The 24,458-nt window shown below is 37.1% G+C and overlaps 1 protein-coding gene across 3 annotated transcripts in view; it reads right to left on the reverse strand.

Annotated features, from left to right (window-relative positions):
• The window catches only part of CD2AP (CD2 associated protein), an 87,493-nt gene that overhangs the window by 15,342 nt on the left and 47,693 nt on the right, over positions 1 to 24,458 (reverse strand). For all 3 annotated transcript variants that reach the window (XM_074820180.1, XM_074820181.1, XM_074820179.1), the window contains 8 exons: positions 20,675 to 20,795; positions 17,965 to 18,149; positions 13,801 to 13,909; positions 9,750 to 9,841; positions 7,410 to 7,514; positions 4,905 to 4,941; positions 4,461 to 4,523; positions 904 to 1,060 (listed from right to left, as the gene is read on the reverse strand). In XM_074820180.1, the coding sequence (XP_074676281.1) occupies positions 904 to 1,060; positions 4,461 to 4,523; positions 4,905 to 4,941; positions 7,410 to 7,514; positions 9,750 to 9,841; positions 13,801 to 13,909; positions 17,965 to 18,149; positions 20,675 to 20,795 (869 nt within the window). The remainder of the gene's footprint in view (positions 1 to 903; positions 1,061 to 4,460; positions 4,524 to 4,904; positions 4,942 to 7,409; positions 7,515 to 9,749; positions 9,842 to 13,800; positions 13,910 to 17,964; positions 18,150 to 20,674; positions 20,796 to 24,458) is intronic.

The following is a 24,458-nucleotide window of genomic DNA, read 5'->3' on the forward strand; positions in this document are numbered from 1 at the left end:
CAGGTATTTAAGGTGCAAGCTCTTTGATGTAGCAGCTGTCTGCTCCTTTATTTGTACAAGGCCAAGTTAATCATGACCTTACTTTCTCATGGTTCTTTCAAGTCAATCCCAAAGGGACAGTTACCCAAAACTGCAAATAAACTGCTGACAGGTAAGGATCTAGCAAATATACTTTGATGGAGACAGAAAGGGAAACTGTGTGCAGGATTGTACTGATGCAAAATTAGTCCTATAAGTAACCATTACAAACTCATGAGAAAAAAAGTTTTTAAAAGTGGATCTAGAAGAAACAGTGAGCAATTACTTGCTATTACCGTCCCTATTTGTCCAGTAACTCAACTGAGAATACTCAGGACAGAGTAAAGACACTGGATGTGGTTCTGTAATAAGTGCTTTCTTCCCAGAAGAGCACATAAGCAACACTGAGTACCTTTAGCAGAGGTTCTAACTGTGGTAACTTCCTTTTCATCTATCTTACTCTAAAGTGCTGGAACACTGAACACTGATGCAGCTCAAATCTTCAGTTTTTTTCCAACACAATAATAATTCTCAAGTGCCACGTACACAGATTCTTTTACACCACACCGCTACTGTAGTTACAACTTCTTCGTTATGGGGCAGGCTTAAAGCAAAGCAGCCCACAGATTTGTAACTTCATCAGCCCCATGGTTAGCTATGCTGTAATACTTACTCTGAGATAGATTCCATGTCTCAAAGAATTAGAAAGTTATAAATTCACACTAATAATGACATGGAGAACCAAGACACTGATAGGTGTAGGGTAGAAGTTATCCTTGCACCCTTTTCACCCTTAAAACATGTTTCTTCCCACCTCATCCATGAAGGAAGATTAAACAACGCAAATAAAATACACTTGGTGTACACGATTTAAGTTATACTGACTTGGACACAGATGATGGCAAAACAGGTTTATCTGGACGTTTTTGCAGAAGCCCTGCTCTCAGTAAGCTGTTAGTCTTGCTTGGAGGAATAGGCTTCTTGGGTGGTACTTGAGGAGCTTGAGGCTTCAAAGGCTTCTGATCCAAAGCTCCTTTTTCATCTGACAAAATAAGTCACCAGAACATTTTAAAAACGCCAGTTGTCTAGAATTCTTACAATGCTAATCAATTAGAAAGCAACTGCTGTCAGAAATACTTTCTTTGCAGGTAAAAGTGAAAAATAGATATGCAAGTGTCTTAAGCAACACCTTATCAAAACACATAGTTATCTGAACTTAAAAACCATTAAAGTAATCAAAATGTCTTTCTACTGACATCAAACAGTAGTAAGAAATTATGGATTCACCTTATTGCACTGCAAATGACATCTAAGAACCAAGAATCTTTCTGTACTGCTACTGCTTTCTCTTTTCTATGAATTCACCTTACCTCCCCTAAAAAAGGTAGGGGGTTTTTTATTTTGTTGTAACTAGACTTCTTCCATACACACAAGCAGCATAATGTATCTATGGAAAAAAGGGAAAAATGAATATTTATCTGAATAACTAAATTTATTTTCAAGTCTACCATCCTACAAATTCAAGATACAAATTAAGTATGTATAAAAAAGTTAACTTTATTGTTCAATGACTGTATGACCTAATTGAATACTGTCCAGAGAAGCTGACATATAACATATGGGACACTGAAAAATTCAAGCTGCTTCACAAATGTTAGCTGAATAGACTTTAACCCATGTTCCCTAATTACACCCTGGGGGATATCCAGAGCATACCTTCTACTTTTCCTTGTAAAACTATGCTACAGCTCAGTTAGGCATGCATAAAGTACTGAGGCTTTAGAAGGTTATTGTTAGACTACAGTAAGGAGTTACAGTCATTTACAGTTACTGCCCTTGCAGGGCAGGAAATCAATAAACTGGGATGGAGAGACTGACCTTCAGTTTTGATTCTCCCCCTTCTCCCCTGCTGTGACTTTGCTTTTAACCAAGTATTGGTCTAATGTAAAATCTGTACATATGCTATGGATCTGGGGGGTAGGGTTGGAAATTTGCTTCAGCTCCATCACAGCTAAGTGCCTGAACTGCCAGGTCTATGACTGACTTCCTCTGGACAAGTCCTGCAGCCATTGTCAGCCCTCCAACCGTAAAATGGTAAAACACTGATTTTCTTTCACAGGAATACTTGGAAGTAAACAGATCATAGAGACACTTCTGCAAAAAAGCATTATCTAGGGCAGAATTGTCTTTCTGCTTTGGGACATTTAAACAATAGGAGACAATTTGAACAAAAAACCTAAACTGGTTGGCATCCCCGTCCAGTCTCTCTTAATATTAAAAGAAAATAAAACACTGAAGTAGTGGAAGAATTTTGCCACATGGTGGTGCTGACTGTCCTGTCTAAAACAGCCTGCTAACAGTGCTAGCCACTTCTGCCCGCTGACTCTATATGTAAGATTTAAATTTTAAATGCCCAATAGCAGTTAGTATTGCTGAAGATCAATTAATTTTATTTAGCTATGCTGAACACGAGTTGAGAATTACACCTTTTGTTTTTAAGAATATGTGAGTTCATAAACAGGGCAGAAAAAATGCTGTCAGATTGTATTCCTGAATTATCAACTGTCAGTTTTGCCTTCAATTACTCCCACTCAAAATCTGAATATAAAAACTGTTCACAACTAAGTGGAAAAAGTTAATACCAAAGGTCAAGATTAACCATGAGCACAGAAATCAGACAATTCTGCTGCACAAAATGGCATGCCTCTTTTTTGGCTTTTGCTCCGCAATGAAAGAGATAAGGGTTGGCTAAAAATGAGCAGTTTAGTAATGGAAATAGAAATACTAATCTGGAGACATTTACACTGGACAAAAATTTCTACATGATACCACTAAGTATCCTTCGCTATAAATACAGAAGTATTTATAGGACTATTGCTTTTAATTTCTGATCAATTTTTGATCATAAAGGCAGGTTTATTAGTCTCCCAATAGGCATAAAAAATTTACATGGTTTAATAGCTTGCAATTGGAGCTGCTCAATCAATTTTTTTCTGAAAACCAATTGCAGTACAATTTCATATTTAGTTAATTTAATCATTAGTATTGACATGGTTATTTTTGCAAAAGTAAAACTGCACTGATAAATGGATATTTCTTCTAGTAAAAGATTACTGCTATCCAAATAAGTAACTTTAAGACCTGACCTTCAACTGAAGGACAAACTTGTCCTTCATAATTTCCTGTACCACAGTAAAGGATGGTTCTCTACCATACTTAATTTTTCAGGAGCTTTCATGTTCCTAAGCATTTTAGATGGTGTCACTCAGTACTTCTTTTTCCTATATTCCTCCACAAACAGTGGAACTCAACTATGCAAAAGTTAACACCATAGTACAAACATAGCCAATCTAAAATTAAACTTACTTCAGTTTAAATAAACTTGAACTTCTAAAGAGCCAAGTGATCAAAATTTCTAGAAGCATAGAGTTGATCTCAATTCATACCTGAAGATACTGTTCCAAGAGATAAAAATAATTTGTTTGCTCACATTCAGAAGAAACATACCTGATTTTAACAAGTATTCTTCATATGAAAAACCTGAGGATGTGCTATGTTTAAATGTGGGTTATAAAAACTGCCCAAGGAAGCCAAGAAACCCACTGAGCAGGCTTACTTGTTGAAATGTTGTTTAGCCATGGTCAGTCACAGTTAGCTATTCACAGAGCAGAGTATGTTTTTATAATATGGTTAAGCTGCAGTAACATCAGAATTTCTTCCTTAAGACCCAACCAGCATGTTTGTTTAAGCTTCTGATTTTAAACACAGCCAAAACAGTTTAACAGTTTCACTTGGCAAGTTTTTCAAATATGAAAAGACGACTTTCAGAAACATGTTTAGGTGATAATAGTAGCTTTTTTTCTATTAAAAAAAAAGGCATCCTTTAAATTTTAATAATAAAGTGGTAAAGATCTCCAAATTCTGGAGAACTGGAAAATATGGAATGTAGCAAGAACTAACAAGACAAGAAATCTCAATTTCTGAGCATTGCGACTGTAACATCTAAGGAGTGTTGCTACCATTCGGTGTATTTATTTCAAAGATATTTTCAACCAGAGACTGATTTTGGCCAAAACATTCAGAAGCAGCAGCAAGCATTTTCATTTCTAATAACTTACTATTGCTATTCAAAACTGAAGTCACTATCACAGAACTACACTTAAATGAATTCAACAGTAACTATGTTATTATGCAGTGCAATCAACATTTTTCAGAATGTAATGCACTAACAAGAAATAAACGTTTCATAAAGTGTAGTTCTTCCAATCACTCTAAAGATATTTCCATAACATCACAGACACAACAGCTTCAGTAGACAGTAGCAAGGGAATCTGTATGACATCTTCTAAACAGGCAACTACTGCACAGAGCAGCCAAGCTAAAAAACTAACTCGTTTACAAGAGCATAGTCTGAAACCCACTATGAAGAAAACTGGTCTCACCTTTTTCCTCAGGCCTCAAAGAAGGGAATTTCTTCTCTCCAGTTGACAATTCAGGCTTTGGAGCTAAATGCAAAAACAAACCGTAGACATTTCTCAGAGAGCTTTAATTATCTTGGTCACTAACTAAAAATATGACATACACCAATTTGTGTTTATATTTTCTCCTTTGCATGGAGTGTAATACCATTTATAAACACTCATTTGAGCCCAGAAAATGGTAGGCCTGTATTAAAATGTTTCCAAAGTAGGCTCCGTCATAATTTTGAAAAATATATAGCAGCAGCAAAATACATAAAGCATAAAAAAGTAACCATAAACTGTGGCTATGGGTGGCTCCATTACTAGGAAATACAAAGCTACATCTGAATTTTCTTCTGAAGTCATGCACTGCTTCTGAAATGTAATGTTTCCTCAGACACGTACCACCATACATATACTACATACCTGGACTTTTAGCTGGAGGCGGAGGTTTCTTTGGCTTCTGCAAAATTAAGGAAAAAGAGTGAAATAAACAGATATTCTCTATCAAAGACAGACTTATTCATGTTTTGTTTTGCTAACTGTAATGTCTAGCTTGTTTACTAGCTGATTTCAAAGTATTTCACAAAAGAGGCCATCAATTCACAGACAGAAAACAGAACTGGAGCAATTCCCCTGATATCTCCCCAATAACCAGTTGCAAAAAGGAAGAAAATGCAGGTTTCTTCAAATCAGATCAGTGCGTCAGCAACTTGCATAAGCAGTAGAGGTACAAAGAACTAAAAACTAAAGATTACGTCTTTTCTAGTCCGAAGAATTGCTCCAATTGCACCCATTTTAATTTCAGTATATAAAACTCAAATCTTAGTTGTTACAATGCAAGTTTCAAAGAGTAATCAGTTAAATTTTTGAACCAAAAATAGTCGCTTTCACTGAAAAAGAAAAAGGTTCTAAATTAAGTATCTGAACTATTTCAATGAATTGACTTCTAAATTACAACAGTGTAAGGAAAAAAAAATAATTTGCAGCATTTGCAAAGTAAACAATGCAGTTACATGAAACACGTTGTTCTGAGATTCCTTATCATTATATATTTAAGTGGGAAAGCTGGAGAAACTACTCTAGCCATTAAAAACTCAAAGTATTATGGTGCCACAGTCTGTACATTGAAAATAACTCTATTTTAAAACACAGTCACTCATGACTTTCCTTTAATTGGTAGACTTGAATTTGAATTTCTCTCCTGTTGAAGGAGTACTCTCAGGACAGACATCTCAAGTCACCTCAAGCCACCTCATCCTCAGAATCTGATTCATGAAAGTGTTCCACATTAGGTGTCTTTGTGGTTGCATGAAGGAGAAAACTCACTGATAAAAATGATCACAAAAGCCTACACTTGTTCTTTATACAAACACTGCTGAAACTGTATGGGCTCAGTCTAATATAGCCCTTTCAAAAATGCCTTGTAGTGGGTATTTTTGAAACAGTTGCTATGGATGGATTTCACTTCTGTGCCCCTACCACTATTGAATAAGCTCTTAATGCAGAAAGATTTTATTCTGACAAGTGAAATGTAATTAAGCAAGCATGAAAACCCATATTAAGCTTTTTTCTCTAGTTTCAAAGAACACAAAAACTAGTGAACTTAAGTAACAAGGCCATATTTTCTTTCTTTCCCAAAAAAGCAAATATATTATCTAGCTGTGCAGCACTGCTGCCTATATCAAAAACATTTACACTGAGAGTTCAGCATCAACTTGCCATTATATGATTCTGATCTCTGTTTTTATTAAGTCGATATTGAATAGCTGATTACAATAATCAGACATGCAATGCCTTGAACTTCAAAGCTGCTCAGTGCAAGGTGAATCCCTGTACTGAGACACAGTATACAATGCAGAATAAAGGATCAAAGCAAGGTCTGCCCACAGGAAACATTGTTTATGGTAAGAGTATTTTCCCCCCCCCCCCTCTCAAGGGAGACAGGGAAAAACAATTCTGTATAGCAAAACAGCAATACTACCCACCCACCCCTCAAATCAAGTCAGCTTTATGTTACAGCATTTATGCCACCCTTGCAAAGCTGAGAATCAATTTGAAAAGCAAACGCTGACTTGGAGTAACTAGATTTTCTGTCTATGTTAGGTAACTGAGGTTATATGAAGTTAGTAACTGTCTGTCAGGTATCTAGCAATCCTCTGTGAATGCCTCCAATTCCAGACCAAATGGCACTAAATTACTATGAAACTCAAACTCTGTTCTGCTGAGATACATGCTTCAACATTTAGATGTCCTGATCTGGAGCTGAATCTATTCCATCTGGGGATGACATATATTTGTGAATTAACACAACCATCTTCATTATACAAACTTGTCAGAACAGAATATCACACTAATCTCAACAAGAAACTTATAAAATAAGAACCAAAATTACAAGACCAAGGAGTACCACATGAAAACATGAATTTCCACAAGTTAGCACATGAGATTGTAAAAAAAAAATATTTCTAGATCCCACCCAAAGATTATCCTTCACACACTGCAACCTACTGGCAAGTCTTAACATGGAGAAATCCCAGCTGGTCCCACAAGGGTCACTGAGCATTTTTCAATTATAGTTACTTACAGGACTCTGATGGAAGAGACTGACTGCTTATCTCCTTTCAAAAGAGTAAGGGTTTTTTTCAGTAATCAGTTACATATAACACCATGTTATCAGAACTGTATCCTTTTCTCTCTGACCTAACCATCCTCATTAATTATAGTTAATCTTGAAAAGCATGCCTCAGTTTAATATTTGAGAAATTTAAACACAAACATATCTTCTTTGATATAGCTAATACAAGATAAAGTCAAAACCTGCCACAATTGTAGTAATATTTTAAGCGACATAGTGTGCTGTGAAGTCTTATTCCTTGCATTTTCATCAATACTCTTTTGTGGTACTAAACAACACACCTAAGAACTTACAGGGAAGTCTTTATCAGACTCTTGTATTTGAACAGCGAAATTATCTGGGAAGACTCCTTCTTTACCATTGAGTTCTCCTTTCCACCAGCCTGGCTCTCCAGTGTCCTAAAATAAACAACAGGACATTTCAATCAATATTTACTTCTTCCCCAAAAGAGACAGTTACCGGAACAATGTTTTTGCTTTTACCCACAATATAAAATAATTGTTTGTCTGAAATATCGCATTTATAAGAGGAATACTTTGGCCACCTTAGATAGGTGAAACGGCTACAGATCAGATCAGGTTTGGTCACTTTTTATTTGTTTTCTAAAAAGCAGAATGAAATTATATTACATAATATATATGATAAGTGTATAAGGATAAGATCTGCAAACGGAAGGAAAATACATAAAACCAGTTATGACGCAATGCACAATATCCAATATTCTTAACTTCCTTGACTGGCAACTTGTTCAGTAAATACTTCAAGTGTCATTGGAGTAACACACAATTCTACTAAGTAAAAGTGATTCTGATGTGATTAATTAGGTCCACTGCTCTGAAAAGTGAAGCAGCAAGAGGATATACCCTACTGAGGAGAAAAAATAACCATATGAAGACATAAGCAAAAAAAAAAGGACAACTAATTCAGTGGCACAGAAATCCATTACATGATCTTACTGGATTGAGGCCTTAGTGTCTCCATAACAGAAAGTATGACATTATCTGAGTGTTTTAGCAGAATAAATAACAGCTTTCCTTTGTGCCTCAGATCCAAAATACTGCAGATGTCACTTCTCCATATAAGCCCAATTGGATTACTGCTGATATTGTTAGCAGCATCAAGTAGTTAATCACAAAGTTCAGTCCACAAGAAGGACAATTCAGCACTCAGTTCAGCTGAGACAATGAACAGAAAAAAATCCCACCCCACATTAAACTAAAGGAGGTAGGAAGAAGACATGAATAGGTGGTTAGTCCTGAAAGTGAAAGTTTGCTGAAGCCTTCTTTCATTTCTCCCTCCATCACCCTTTCAATTAAGTAGAGTCCAATTCCTGAACAGTGTGCAGTCGTGAATGGGATAAGTCATCTATTGCTAAACTTTATTTAGACAGTGCTGAGGCATGCCAGCAAACCAGAGACAACTTCATGGAAAATGATCACATGCAGAACAGACACAAAAAAAAGTCTGAGGGGGACAGGCTTTACACAAAGTGAATGTGCTAGAAGAAAATATCTTAACACCAATGAGATCAAAACCCTGGACTGAGTCAGCCACATGACAGTTAAATTAATATACTCAGACTTCAGATGTTTTTGGAGGGAGAGCTCTGCTCTGGATAATTCTTCTTCACTCCATTTTGAACCAGGGTATGCTTTGGGTAAATCAGTTTAAAAAGGACAGAGAGGCAAGAGATATGGTGAAGATACTCCCTTGGGGCAAGGGCTGTCATGTTTAAAAATAGGCCTTCCATAACTATTCTTTTCCACTACTGATAATATCAATTTTCCTGTTAAGAAAAGTGGCCATCTTTTCCCAAACTTAAAATCCTCCTAAAGAAACAGTGTTACTTTTCTTCTCCAACTGCATGAAAGCTGAAAGCAACAAAAAAGAAACTGTCCACTTTTTTAGCCAAGTCATTATTCCTTATTATAGCAGCATGTAAACAGCAACTAACAAAAGACTGCAGAGTACTGCAGGAAAATGAAGTATGGGTAAGTTCATTTCTTGTTAAAAACCATCTCTAACAAGCTAACCTTTCAAAAAGGTGTTTTCAATATTTAACACAAATAGTCACCTAAATAATTGTATTTCTCTAAATAGCCAGACGGTATCATTAACTTCTCTATGGTTATTCTGAAATACCAAGTGTCTCTAACACCTGCACTTCATTCTCCTACTGAAAACATTTCCTCAGTTTTTTTCCACCATAACTGGATCAAAACCAGTTATGTACAGAACTTAACTTCTCACCTTTTGACACAATAATACTTCCCAACCACCACCTCTAGATCAGTCTGTTATATCACCAGAGAAATAGTACCAGTTCTGAAGGTAAAAGGGCTATTTGCAAAGCTTTCCCAGTTTCCTCACCAAAGAGGCCTTTGGTACTGTGTGTATACTGATCCAGCTGGCCTCTGAAGAATCTAAGATGACTTCCCACTATGGAACAATCTTTAAGGACATCTCTATCTCCACCAAGTGTAGAAGCAAAGAGTTGACCCTCACATCAGGCAAATTGGTCTATGGGAATATCCACTCCAACAGACTCTCCTGCTTTCCCACTTTACACATTACCTACCTGTACAAAATCCACAAAAGCTATATAAATTGTTAAAGCAGACTGAACATCTTACCTTACTGATTATTTGAATGATCTCGCCTTCTTTAAAGCTGAGTTCATCATTTGAACCTTCATAGGAAAATAGTGTCCTGCAATACTCCTTGGCTGAAACAAAGCAGCACAATTAACTACATTTGCATACCATGGGTAGTAACCTACATAACACCAGCTCACTTGTGCTGTCTGAAAAGAGAGCTCAGAAATTAACACTATAGTTATATTTCCCTTCTACACCAGCCATCTGAGACTGCTGTACAAAGGTTCACTGTGTCATTCATATCACAATAAAATTATATATTTACAGAGTGATGGAGAGAAATCTTTGTGAAGACAGTAGTTTAAGCTCTAAAACATTTTTATCCACAACAGCCATTTAATTCAGGTACTCTCACTTCAGAGGGAGGAGAGGAGCCTACTCAGTTAAAATTGTAACAGCCTATCTAAAACCCTCCCCATAGCGTTATATATTCCGTTTTGAGCTGCTTTATACAAAAATGCTTTCAATTTTTATATTTAGTTTATATGATATTTTTATGATCTCAAAATTGATCTAAATTTCAAATTTACATTCCTAATTAAATACGTGCAACTGTTTCATACTGACACAACTACAGAAACTTCAAGTACTCAAGCAGCACATTTACTGAAATTCTACAGTGAAATTAAGTAATTGAAGCAAAGGAATTCCTTGGCTAAGCACCTGAAACCAGAGCTCATCTGAGTGATCAACTCAGACAGTTACAGCCTCATCTGCAGAAGTAGAAAGAATAATTCCTTTCTTTCCATTTGGTACAGTTCTATAACTAATCCATTTAAAATTGCGATAACGATTTCAGGTGAAAAAGCAGGAGGATTTGCTTTCCTTTCCCACGCTAGAATAAAAACAGAAGAAAAGCCAAAATACATTAATATAGAAGTCTTAATTGCAAAGCATTTTTTGCACCTCTTTTCAACCCCAGCACATTTAAAATTATTTAGCAGACAAAAAGGCTGGATTTCTGTATTTGACACATTAAGGAAAAAGCAGCAAACAAGGACTCTAACGTGCTGCATACCTGTCAGGTATTTGGCACTGACAACACACACACGTGAGCAGCCACATGAAGCCCTAATTAGAGAGCAGCACAACATCAAGTCCTCATTAGGATCATCTGCAAGTCAACCTCTTAACAACAGCCTTTTGCTGGATGGTAAGAAAATAGATGAGTGAGTTGCATTATTTTGTTGTTGTTTTACTTCATTTAATCAAAATACAAATCTTTAGTTAAAAAAATGTACAAATTGCACCCTTAAATAAAAGTCTACCATGGTCAGTGCCAACACTATGTTAAAATGCAAAGGTATGATAAGTTTAAGAGATATATATAGAGAGATATATACAGATATACATAGATATGTAACCACATGAGTAATCCTAGGTAAAGAACCTGCATTATTTTACAGTCTTATCTGGTGATCAAAAATGATCAACTATAGATTTACTATATAGTAGTTTGTGAAGAATTAGAGAAACATAAGTAGAACCCTGTCAAAGAGATGAATCTAGGTCTGGGGTGGGGCAAAAAAACTCCACACACTGACTAAGAAAAAATTCATCAGGTACACTACAAATATCTATCAAATTTGGGGATTTTATTCATTCGTAGTGAATAAGTGTAACACAAATGTAATACATATCTGTATGTCCTGATTCTGTAAAAACACATGGATTTCCTTACTGCCTGGTGATTTGGCCAGTACAGCTGAACTACACAATCCCCCTTTACTCTCCTCCTCCTCCAAGCACTTCTCCCCTCCTCACATACATCTAGTCCCACAACAGACACAAAACCATCCCAGAAAAGGCAACCTTTCCCTCTGCTCCAGCTGCCAGGGAGGCTGGAGACTGGGAGCCGTGCACCCTGCAGACTGCCAAGTCCCCGTATGTGCCATGCTGTAAACCCCAGCAGTCAGCACCACCTGAGAAACCCAGAGTTTGTACGTACAATTTGCCATTTTAGCATCTTATTTTGTGAGCCTGATATTCTGCCAGTACTTAAGATGAAGAATGAGTCCAATTTAACTTTCCAGCACTTAAATCTAGGATGGTATTTACAAAACAGTAAATCCGAACTTCAGAAAATATTTTTAATAAAAGGTAGTTTAAACTTTTCCAAAGACTAGGGACTAATAGTGCAGTAGCTGGAATCACAGATGTATTCTAACACAATGGGGGCAAAGAGAGGTCAAATTGTGATTTTTTTTTTTTTTAAACAAAATATTTTTACATACTTGCACAAGAGGCCAAAACAAGCTTCCCAGAAATAGCAGAGCCACACCAAAATAAGCCATACTAGTCTAAACATTTTAGTGATCTGTTTATTTGCTAACATATTGAATAGTTTATTTTAAACTTGCTCTCTCAAAAATGAAATTGATAAACATAAACCATAATATGGTCTGTATTAAAATAAAAACACTGAGGAAGAAAACCAAGCTTTCTTCCAAAGGTTATAAGATGTTCTTAAATGGTGTCTATAGGTATTATTATCTATTGATGTTCTACAGCATCTATTACTATCATATTTAAGTTCCTCTCTGATGTATGACTCAGATGTATGATGCAGCAGACTCAGAATGGCTACTAGATTAGTCCAATTTCTATGCTTTTAGCATAAATGCACCTGAAATTATGAAAAGAGCTAAATACTGAATGTTCTGAGCATTCAGTACTGAATGTTCAGATTTTTTAGGCAGACTTCAGTTAATTTTTATATAAAGTTTTAAACAAGTCAAATTTCATAATGCTCAGGCCTTGCTAGCTGTTACAATAGCACTGGAATGGTTTAAGAGCAAGATCCCATGACTATCCCAATTGTGATGTTTAGTAAAGGTTTCAAAGTCGCAAAGTAAGCATCAACTTCCATCGAATGCATCATATGTAAACTTTTGATGTATGCTTTGCAATGGCAAAACTTAAATATTAACTGCTCTTAAGACATTACATCAAACAATTCTTGACAGTCATCAACTGTTTGTACAGATGGTTGTGCTGTTTATAGCTGTCCAATTCACCAAAGCCAAAACAGGGCTAAAATGCCATGGATGCCCTGTATACTGCTATAGCTACAGATAGACTGGGGCTCTGACAAACCTGCCATTTCAAGTGCCCTGTGGTGATAGATTACACAACTCCTGAACACAGGCAAAAAGTCAATTGTTTGTTGCAGTTTTCTTATTTCTGCAAATTATGCATTCCATGTAAAACAACCCACTTACACCAAAATAGGGTATTTCCACATAAAACAAAAATATACTTGAAATTACAATACAGAAGTCAAAAAAAGTCTGCTCTGGAACCAGGGGAAATGAGCTGTCTACACATCACATAGTTGAAGTTAATTTTTATATGGGGTTGGCATGCCCGCAAGATGTTTTGTGTTAAAAATCTCTCTCTAGATAAAACTCTGCAATTTAGTAGTTAAATGAAGTAATAAATTCTTAGAGATAGTAAAAAAGAAAAATTAAATAAGCTGTTATAAATAGAATGACAATGGAACCAGATTATCTACAGAACAGACTTCAACAAAACATAAACACCAATTTTCTGATGCAAGAAACTTCACATACAGTTATGACAACACACTAGCGATTCTACAGTAAATCCTGAGCCTAGAGAGTCACCTCTATAGCACAGGGGCAGAAATTGAGTTTGGGGACTGTTCTATAACAATGGATTTCCAGAATCCCAACTGAACAGTAAAAGCTAGGCAGAAAGTCAGTTTGAGCATGTCAACATAGCCAATTAATGTAAAGGGGCTGCTGCAATAAAACTTCATACCCTAGTCTTATTTTGTCCTGGAAAGACAATGCTACAAATGTTTTTGATTCATTTTCCACAGAAATGCAATCAAAGACTCATTCAGACTCTTTTGCATCTGCATAACTCCTCAAAGGTACAGAACCCTATACAGTAGCCTAGTATATGCAAAAGTTTGAGATTTTAACACCAAAAAAAAGTGACAACCAAATACTTCTCTAGAGAGGACTACCAAGTAGTAGTTGTAAACTTCCATCAGCCTTACCTTTTGGTTTACTTTCAGCTTCTGATTTTACTGCTTCTGATGAGTTTTCAGGTTTTGTTGTACTGGAAAAATGGATTAGCTTTGTTCCAGGGGGATGGCTAGGTGATGGCTATATGAACAAAAGAGAACTTTGTTAACAAAAATTCATTGACTTATACTTTTGATTAGGCTACAGGACGTACTCAGGTTTTCATTAGCTGAGACTATGCGAATGACCATCTCCAAGAGATTCAATGAACTTTCCCATTAAGTACTTAACTTACTGTAGATACTGCATTACAGCCACTGCAATTAGAATTTTGTGTAATGATTCATGACACAGCACTAGCTTTCAAACTAGAAGCTAATTTCAGGACATTGCCAGATATACTTTTGCAATCATATTTCAGCAGTTCCAAGTGTTACTGTTCCATTATCCTGAAAATTGCCTCCTCCAGTGCAGAACAGAAGTGGTAATATAACAGCTCTGCTGGAAGTAACTCACTGACCACACTTATTTTGCACTGGAATAAAGCAGGAATATTCAGTTGCCGTACACCACCTCAGCAGAGGAGGCAATCAGTTTTTAACTACTCAGACAAATGTAAGAGCATGTGAAAGCCCATCCCAGATTCTCTTCACTCAGCGATTCATACAGAACAGAACTAAAACAGTAAATGTCACTGGAGATTTCTCCAGAACCAAAAAACCACAGAGGCATTGCAAGTAGTAAAAAGTTTCAGAGTTAACATCTAACCAAAATAATTGTTCAAATATTTTTTTTTTTCTCCCCAGGAGACTTACTGAGCTGCCAGGAAGATTGAGACAGCTTCAGCTGCAGCCGCTTCTTCACAGCCCTATGAGCTACAAACATAGAATATAATCTTATAGTCAGTACTTACCTGAGCAGCCCTAATAGCACTACTGTTGTGAAAAATCCCATTGCCTTTAGTTATTCTGTTCATTTTCACTAACAGTTAAGCTTTGTAGACTTTCTACTGCCAGAGAAATTAGATTTACTCTCCTTAAAAGCAGATGATGCCTGTGGGCTGGTGTTTAGTACCTCTGACATACCATGGAGGAAGCCATGGTCACTCGGGATGTTCTTGGAGTACATATGCAATTTAACTCGCTCCAGAATGCTGCATGAAGGAAGCACTAAAATAACTCACCTATGAGATTAAACAAGTTGAACACGGAAATAGTTCTCTACATTTCTCCCTTCCAAAATAAGATGCAATTAGATGCCTGAGAGGAAGTTTAGGCAGACAGGATATAAATAGCCTGAGCCCAGGCAGGACACTGGGACCAACTGAAAGCGACCTCCTGCAGGAGCATAGATACCCTCAAGCACTTCAGATATGTCAGTGCTCAGCCTTCCTCTGCTGAATTCCCCAAGAGAAAAAAGCCCTCTCTACCCTAGAGTTTCCTGATGACACCTTTTTTCCTTACTGGCTTAAAGACTGAGAATCCTCTTCCAGCATTCCTCCACCTAACTCACTCTGGAGTTGAGCACAAACCCAAAGAAGCCATCCATTTTCCCAGATCTTCATAAGAATTGTCTCCCTAGGGCTCTCCATGTTGTTCTGTAAGTCAGTCCACCTTTGGGATGACTTTGGCAACAAGCACAAGTAGAATATTAAGCACTAAACTCAACTGTTTATTTCACTGTCTTTAAGCTATGCAAAGCTGTTTTCTCACTTCATTTCCCCTCTTGCTGAGAAACAACCTTTTCAGACAAGCTAACCAACAGAGTGCCAACATATGTTAATGCTTATACACAACTCAAAATCTCAGACTTCATATTAATTGAACATATTTTAGATAGGCTCTTTATACTCTTAAGTTACAAGGTGGAAAGTAGAGAAACATGCTTTTGAATTTCATGGCAAGAAAGCAAACTAAAAGCTAGGTCCTGAAACCCTAGTCTAACAGCATTCACATGGAAGTGTAGTCATCCCACTGACTCCTACTTCAAAGGTTAAAGCCTTGAGAGAACTGAGGAAAAATCAATGTGCCTTCATAGAATCATAGAATGGTTCGAGTTGGAAGGGACCTTCAGTGATCATCTAATCCAGCTCCCCTGCTGTGGGCAGGGACATCTTTAACAGATCAGGCTGCTCAGAGACCTGTCCGACCCAACTTTGAACACTTCCCCTCACTACAAAAGGACATTGAATTACTCGAGCATGTCCAGAGAAGGGCAACGAAGCTCGTGAAGGGTCTGGAGCACAGGTCTTATGAGAAGCAGCTGAGGGAACTGGGGTTGTTCAGTCTGGAGCAGAGGAGGCTGAGGGGAGACCTCATTGCCCTCTACAACTACCTGAAAGGAGGGTGCGGAGAGATGGGGATGAGTCTCTGGAACCAAGGAACAAGCGATAGGACAAGAGGTAATGGCCTTAAGTTGCACCAGGGCAAGGTTAGACTGGATATCAGGAAGTATTTCTTTCCAGAAGGGGTTGTTGGCCGTTGGAATGGGCTGCCCAGGGCAGTGGTGGAGTCCCCATCCCTGGAGGGGTTTAAGAGTCAGGTTGACCCAGCGCTGAGGGATCTGGTGGAGTTGAGAATGGTCAGTGTGAGGTTAATAGTTGGACTAGATGATCTTCAAGGTCTTTTCCAACCTCGATGATTCTGTGATTCCAATAACAGGGCATCCACAACTTCCCTGGGCAACCTGCTCCAATCTCTCACATTCCTCATCATGAAAAATTTCTTCCTTATGTCCAATCTAAATCTACCCTCTCTCAGTTTAAAACCATTGCCCCTTGTCCTGTCACTACAGGCCTCAGTCTTTCTCCATCTATATACTGAAAGGATGCAATGACGACTCCCTGAAGCCTTCTCTTCTCCAAGCTGAACAACATCTTCCTTAGGAGATAACATTTCCCAAGCCTTGAACAGAAGACAATGCACTTGTAGCTTTCATTTTCTGAATCATCTGATGTTTTGACTGGGCCAGAAGCAAACAGGACACGTGCCACATCTATAGGTGGATAAGCCTTTCTCTTAGCACTGCTACCAAGGGAAAACACATTCAAGGATATCTCTGTCCCTACTCTCTTCCCAGGGACTCATCCCACCTTTTGCTCTACACTATTACAATTACTTCCATGGCAACAGAGGAAAGCAAATCAGTCAGCAAAACAGCATTAGTGACTATAACCTACAGACAAATATTGAAATTGGACAAAGGTTTTAAAAGCTTTTTTGAATTGATCACCCAAGTAAAAACTGCAACACTGGATTATCTCAGCTGCCTTTAATTTATCAAAAGCTGAAAATCCATATATAAGCTTTTAGTATAAACAATAAATAAATTCAAGAGAAAGGAGTGAGCATCACTGTTGTGCTTCCAAGGGGTAAGAGCCCTCTCAGGTTCAGACCAAAATAATACTCAAACTAAAGCAATTCCACTATCATCACATTACCTGCTCTCTCCTAAGCTTTAAATTCGATATGGAGACTAAAAGTGCTCCTTTTCCCACTCACTCATAAAAAAAGGGGGGGGGAAAAAATTAAAGACAATGCAAAATTGTAGAACAGTATTCTTCAGGCTTACACAATCAGCAGTTTACATAGCTCATTAACCTAAGAAACCACTAAAGCTAAAAGCTTGGCAGCATTCACTGAAGGACATTTACATTGGTAATGACAGTTGACACCTAGAACAGCAACCTCAACATCCACCAAAATTTGGAAAAAAAACAACCCAAAAACTAAAGAAACTTCAAAATATTCCTTGTTTTAAAGGCCAAGTTTAACTTGTATAGGAAGAATTAACAGTCTTGTTCCAGACTATATACAAAAGACTGTTACAAAGAGAACAAGGGACCTTGTACTGTAGATGTGTTTGAGAAGTTACTATGTCTTACGCCACATGGCTTTGAAATGATAATTTTTCTATCAGCTTGGTTGTCTCTCTCTAATGTTTAAATACCAAAACATTTGAATAGTCCTTTCAGAATCAATGTGAAATATAACTTATTATGAAAGAAGTTTGAGGTTTGTTATGTTTTATAGGCAAGAGCCCTATGAGATGACTGTGGTCTGATTATGGAACAATATTGACAAAGCTTAAAATGACCAGTGTGTTCAGCATCTGCAAGATACTACGTCTTCAGATTCCACATCTTCAAAATTATTTTTACAGGAAACCCAAAAATAACAATATGAACTGCTACAAACCTTATCTTGCTTCTTATCTTCTGATTCATTACTGGATAATCTTGTCTTAAGTTTCACTGAGCCTTCTTTAAAGATATCTCCAAACCCAACACCTCGGATTTTCTTTGGCTGTGCTGGTCCAGATCCAGGTTCACTCCCATTTCCTGGAGAGGCCACAGGTGAGGTAGGACCACTGAAAACAGACTCTGAAAGTGAAAAAAATAAAGAAAACGGTGGCTTAATATCCGAAATTATTTATTTGCTCTTCTGGGAAAAAAAGTGGAGGTAACAACTGTGTGCACTGCTCTTGCTACATAGCTCTTCTAGGAACGTTATTGTAGCTGTAATACCTCACATTTGTCCTGGTTGTGCATTTAACCTAAGACTGTTCAAAATAAGATCAGCATTGCATGATTAATACTCTGGCAACCAAGTCATTAGATCATTAATATTTCTTAGTATTTCAATTATCATGCAGGCTCCACAGTCTGTTCATGCCAATGTTTTCCATTAGTTTTACAAAACATTGCTTATGAATTCTCTGAAGACATGTTTTCAGTCCAACATTTAAAAGCTTGTCATTTGCATAGCTATACTTGCTGAAAGCAATAATCAATAAAGGTCCATAATGAGTCCTACCATGTTTCAACAGCCACAAGAAAAAAAAGTGTTTCAGTAGCAGAGTGATGCCTCTCAAGGCACCGAAGTGAATTTTTCCTATTGCTCCAAATGAACTACCAAAAATACCTGAAAAGAGTTTCTTGCAAATTTATTTAAATAGCTTTTTAACCTGGTAACACTTAAAAAATATTTTTAATTAGTTAAGCATTCAAAATCAGATATAACTGAGATTAATCACATAGTATTTCAGTTTCTTTTAATCTTTCAGTTTTAAGGGGCAACATTTATCCCCCCCAGAAAAATGTAGCTCAGAGAAGAACTGAATTTAGGTGTTAGGACCTTTTAAGACTTTTTTTTCTTTTTCCTTTTTTTCTCTCTTTTTTTTTTTTTTTTTAAGCTACAGTCAAATCTGTTAAAACCTACAAACTAGTATTCATGGACAAACTATTTCCACATGTAGAATTCCAGGAAATACTAATGTGAAAACAGACAGCTTTTATAAACCAAATTAAAAATAGCCTCTACATCTTTTAGTTTTTCAGTCAAGTTCTTTTCAGCACATGCATGCCTGGGAATTGCCATAAAGATTAAAGCCTCTTCCCTCTACCATAACTTTAAGGGGTTTTGATAATACCACAAAGTTACATAGCTCTTGAATTTATTTTCTCACCTTTTCTCAAACAAGTTCTCTTCACTTAGTTATATCCCTCTTAGATACCTAAAAGGATAGCTAAATATTTCATTGATGAGAAAAGTCCAGGTTGCATGTTTGAAAGAACATAGCTCAGTGAATGAAACGAGGAGAGAACTAGCAGATAATTGAGATCCTGACTGTGAAAGTACTGAGCATTAAATATAACCCCTGGGGGTGCGAGGGGCTGAAAATCGTAAATTGTTAGTTACTGACAGAAAATACAATTACTTTAAATTACTATTCAGTCCCACTGATCTCAGTATTCAGGAATTAAGACCAACACATAACCATTTGTAAATTCATCTCACTAGACCCCATTAAACTCAGGGAACTTGACCTCCAAGGAGACAGCCACTGAGCTATTTGGGACTGCTTAAGTCAAACAACTTTTGTTTTTTGCTACTGCAATTATTTCCACAATTTAACGGAAAAAAAAAATCCAAGCCAGACATTTCTTTCCTATCTCTGAGCAAACCCTTGTTAGAAACAATCAATACTGAACATCTTGTAAATGAGGCTGCACATTACTACGAGGGGAAAAAAAAAAATAATCACTTTTTCCCTTGAAAATTACACATCTGTCTTTAAGCATTGATTAACTTGCATTAAGATGTTGTTCCTAAAGAATATTGCAATTCCAGCTGTATCATATCTCAAGTTCCCAGCCTTCAAACAGGTCTTCATAGACAGAATGCCTCTAGAGCGCAGTGTTAAAGGAAAGTAACTGCCTGTTAAAGCAGGCACCTGCCTGGCACCAGCCAGCACTGAACTACTGTTCAGCCACAGACCGTCTGCTTCTGCCCAAGCTTTACAGTCATAGCCACAAAGGAATGGCTAAATGTAAACACTGCCTTAAAAATACTTTATTGTTAGATTAAAACATAATAAAGAACTGGGGCCCCCTTCCCAGGATTCATTTTAACCTGATGCTCTCTACACTGTTTCGATTCAAGTTTTAAATCTCAACTGACATGGTTAAACACTTAGGTTTTCCATGTTAGAGAACTCATGTCTGTGAGTAAGACTGAAAAAAAGCTGTTAAATGGAAGAGCAATTTTATATCCAATAGTAAAAAAACCCAAATTTTGAATATGAAACACTTTCCAGGGATAAAATGCAGAGTAACTGTCAGTGTTAGGTCAATGGTTGGACTGGATGATCTTCAGGGTCTTTTCCAACCTAGACGATTCTGTGATATACATTTGCAAGTTCAAGACCTTGACTTCAATTTTATTAGAAATGTACTGGACGAACAGGTACCTTCATACTCAGCATCAATATTTTTTAGAATTAAATACCATTCTTAGGAAGCTTGACTTCTTTACAACTTTTGTTGTACTACAACCATAATACTCAAAATTACACATGAGATCTAAAAATGACTTTGCAATGGGTTTACAACAAGCAGAATGCCACCTGTGTCATCCAGAGCATCCTGTGTTTCTCCATCATCCGTCAATTCCAATTCTTTCACAAAGTTTGAAGGAAACAACCCCACTTTGCCATTTAGTGTTCCACTCCACCAGCCTTCTTCTACCTGTATAGAAATATTTTGCACATTACCAATAAAGCAAAAGGAAATCACTATCAATTCCATCCACACTACACTTATAAAACTCTACAAACAAAGTTCAAATGAACATGATTTCTCTTTAAGGAAACCTACCAAAGATGTAGAAACAGTAGACAAAAAGAGCAGCATGAAAATAATTTACTCTCAGTTCTATCACTACAGAAATGATCCTGAAACTGAGACTAGCCCCATGCCAATTAATCCAGAAAAGCAGCAAAATGTTTATCAACTTTCTCAAGGTAAAACAGAGTAACAGGCATTACACATCCAACAGAAGAAGAAAGCATTAAACTGTTTATGAAATAGATGCAACTTTTAGCCTGACTTTCTAAGGGCATTTTGATGTATTCTTGCCATCATCTGTCTTTTCCTCTGTCTTGTCCAGCTTCCACCAGTCCCATTCCCACTGGCCTTGTATCCATTGAACAGCTTCGAACAATTTTCATCAGATGACAAGTTTCAAATATAAAATTTCTACAGATAGTGTTGGGTAGAACAGAGGAAAGTCCTTAAGTATATCACAGAGTAATGGAAAACTAAGCTGTCCATTCTTCCAAGCTGGAGGCAATCTGGCTGAACAGCATACACCCAGCTCCCCATGTGTCAGAAGGTAAAGGATGCTTTCCCATCAGAGCTGGCCAGCCGATGAAGGCGGCAGAAACACACGAGGATTTTGTGGTGGCACACAGCAGTCCGAAGGATAGAAGTCTGTTGGATGCCAAAATCTGTTGGCTTTGCTATTCTCAAAACAACTCACTTTTGCACTGGAAATAAAACTGTTCAGGGATTAGGAAACATAATGACTCTAATGCTCTGTTATGTGCTTGGACTCCTGGTGTGTCATTTACACTGCAATACCCAAATATTTAATGGAACATTTATCACGAATACCCCATGGTCCAAAGCACAACAAGCAAAAGCTGGGGATGCATAGGGGACAGTGTAAAACAATGCCAGAAGACCAAGAATTGTGCTCTTCAAATTTATGAACAGTTTTCAAAATGTCTTAAACCGAATTGCCTAATGAGCACTACGTAAAAACTATAATTAAGATAAATTTTCAAAATATTTTATTTCAATTACTCTGTTTTGGGGCTGGAAAGCTGTTTTTAGATAAGAAAGAAAAGCAACAGGGAAAAAAAAAAAACACACACAGTTGTTTACATTCTCTTTTTTTAGCCTTGTTTTGTAGGTCACTATGCCTGACACATGGGCATAGTTTTTAAATGCTAACCTACCTCCAGGCAAGCAGAACGTATGCAAAACCTGGCAGCTACAGAGAGAGGCAATGAAAAAAGCACTGTTATTTTTAAAGACATCATGGTGCTAAAATACAGCTTTGCTGTGGATGGTTCAAATTCAGAGTCCAGTCCTCTGAAACAAATTTTAAGCATAGATTACTGACAAGTGCTGACCAGGCTCTGGCTCTTTGTGCTTTACATAATACATTACAGAAAATTAAAATTCAAATGTCTTGACTCATCAATATTACACCCAAGAGCCATGAGAAAGGGACTTTTAGTGCTTATGATACAGAAAGCAACTCCAGCATCCATTTATTCTTCTGCCAAGAAATATGGTCAGCAAAGCACTTTACAGACTTGCAAAGCAAAGCGATACCAGGTCAGAGACAGTCAGGAATAAAACAAAAATTTCTTGAGTGTACTTGCTTCAGATGCCTCACCACATTGTCTTTAAAAAAACCTGACTATATACAAACTATATTACCAAAAAGGGTATCTTAAATCAACATTAAAAAACAGGTTAAAACACAGGCTAAAAAAAGTTCTACACACTTTGGAGGAGAGCATCTATGCATCTCTGTGCACTAGCAATTTCACAACTCTTATCTCCCATTTCAAAATCCTATTACATGATACAATTTCCACAAGAGGGAGTAACAGCTCTAGTACACACAGCAGTACTTTTTTAGAGTGTAAATACCATCAACTTATTTCTATAACATAATGAAAACTCAAGACTTCTAAACAAAGGAGGGAAAAGAAAGGCTGAAACAAGCAGTTTTGCCAATCTGATATTTTTTAATAAAAACTCCACTAATGAAGTCATATGAATTTCAATTATGCTTGATAACACAGTATGCAAATATTACTAATATAATACTACAAAAATAAATCTGCTATTTAATGCTGTGCCTGACAGGAGTGGTGCAAAGATATAAAGGAGAAACAGAAGTTTTACAGCAGTGATAGTTATCACATGCACTACGTGTGTCTATTTTGCATGCAAAACCCCCATGTTCTGTAAACAAAAAACCCTGCAGATTCAGCCAGCACATAGCACAAGGGCCTTCTTCCCTACATGCTACTTCTGGTCCTTGTAGCCTGCTCTCTTCAATATTAGCCATTTATTTCTGAACCCATCTGCCTCCACCTTTGATTTCACGATCGGCAGTGTCAGTCATAACTACTCAACTTATGAAAGCAATTGCAAGGGCTAAATACTGAATTGTTCTCAGGTAACTGGCAAAACTGATCCTCTTATGAAGCTGATTCTACCTTATTTTTCCCCATTAAAAAAAAGTGACCAAATGATCTTTCCTTGAAGTAACAGTTATCTGCACATATATATAAATAGTACCTTTTATATATAAATGGAAGCAAATCATCTCACAGTAGCAAAGACAAGTTACCTAAGACAAGTTACCCCAGCACACTGCACAACTCATGGATGGTATTCTCTATCACTCTTCACATTTCTGGTCCATCAATGAAGCAGACCTTAGCTACACCTGTCGAGTCTATTCTACACCATCATAAAACCAGTGTGCAAACACCTCTACATTAATAGTTAGCCGCAATATTTTTCTACCTGATAGCATTTGCCTAAAAATTTGATTAACAGTTTTTCTCAGAAGTAGCAAGGCTGGGTACTACAGATATGTATTTTCAAATCATTAGGAAAAGAAAAAGCATGGGGACTGACCGAAAAAAAATTAAAACCATAAACCACATATTTCCTTAAGAAACCAGGAACGAGGAAATGGTTTGACCATTTTATTCGGTTTGGCTACTTGGTCATCTGAAATATCACACCAAACACCTCTCCCAAAATAGTTCCAGATGCTGACATGTGTGGCCTGAAATGGCAGCTTCCGCAATAGTTTACTACACATGCTTATGTTGGACCATTCAAAGTCATGACTGCTGTGTACAAGTGCTATCCACAAGTTAAGCTAGTGAGGCTGTCCAGGAGCACTCCTTTACAAAATATCCATACACAATGGTGTTTATGAAACTAATTTTCGTGGGCAGGTTTTACAAGTCACTTGCTCTGTTTATTTGAAGAGAACAAATTTTACAAGCCATTAGCGCAAATGCATCTAAAAGCGTAACTTTTTCCTTGCTAGGAGAATGGAAAAGTCCTTCCTGGCAACTGTTGGGATCCTGGAGAGTTAGTACTCTTTTCTTTTTCATGCCTATGAAAAATACAAACTCATAAGCTACTTAAAAAGCACCACCAGACACATGGCTAGAAAGAAAGGTTCAGTATTCTTCCTCAGACACTCAGGGAGGTAGTAAGAAGAGGCAGCACCAGCAGGTTAGAGCATGCTGTGCAGAAGTTTACCACCTAGTTCTAAAATGGTTCCTTCCATGATCAATCTGG

The sequence above is a fragment of the Strix aluco genome, chromosome 3, assembly GCF_031877795.1.
Source record: "Strix aluco isolate bStrAlu1 chromosome 3, bStrAlu1.hap1, whole genome shotgun sequence".
Classification (NCBI taxonomy): Eukaryota; Metazoa; Chordata; class Aves; order Strigiformes; family Strigidae; genus Strix; species Strix aluco.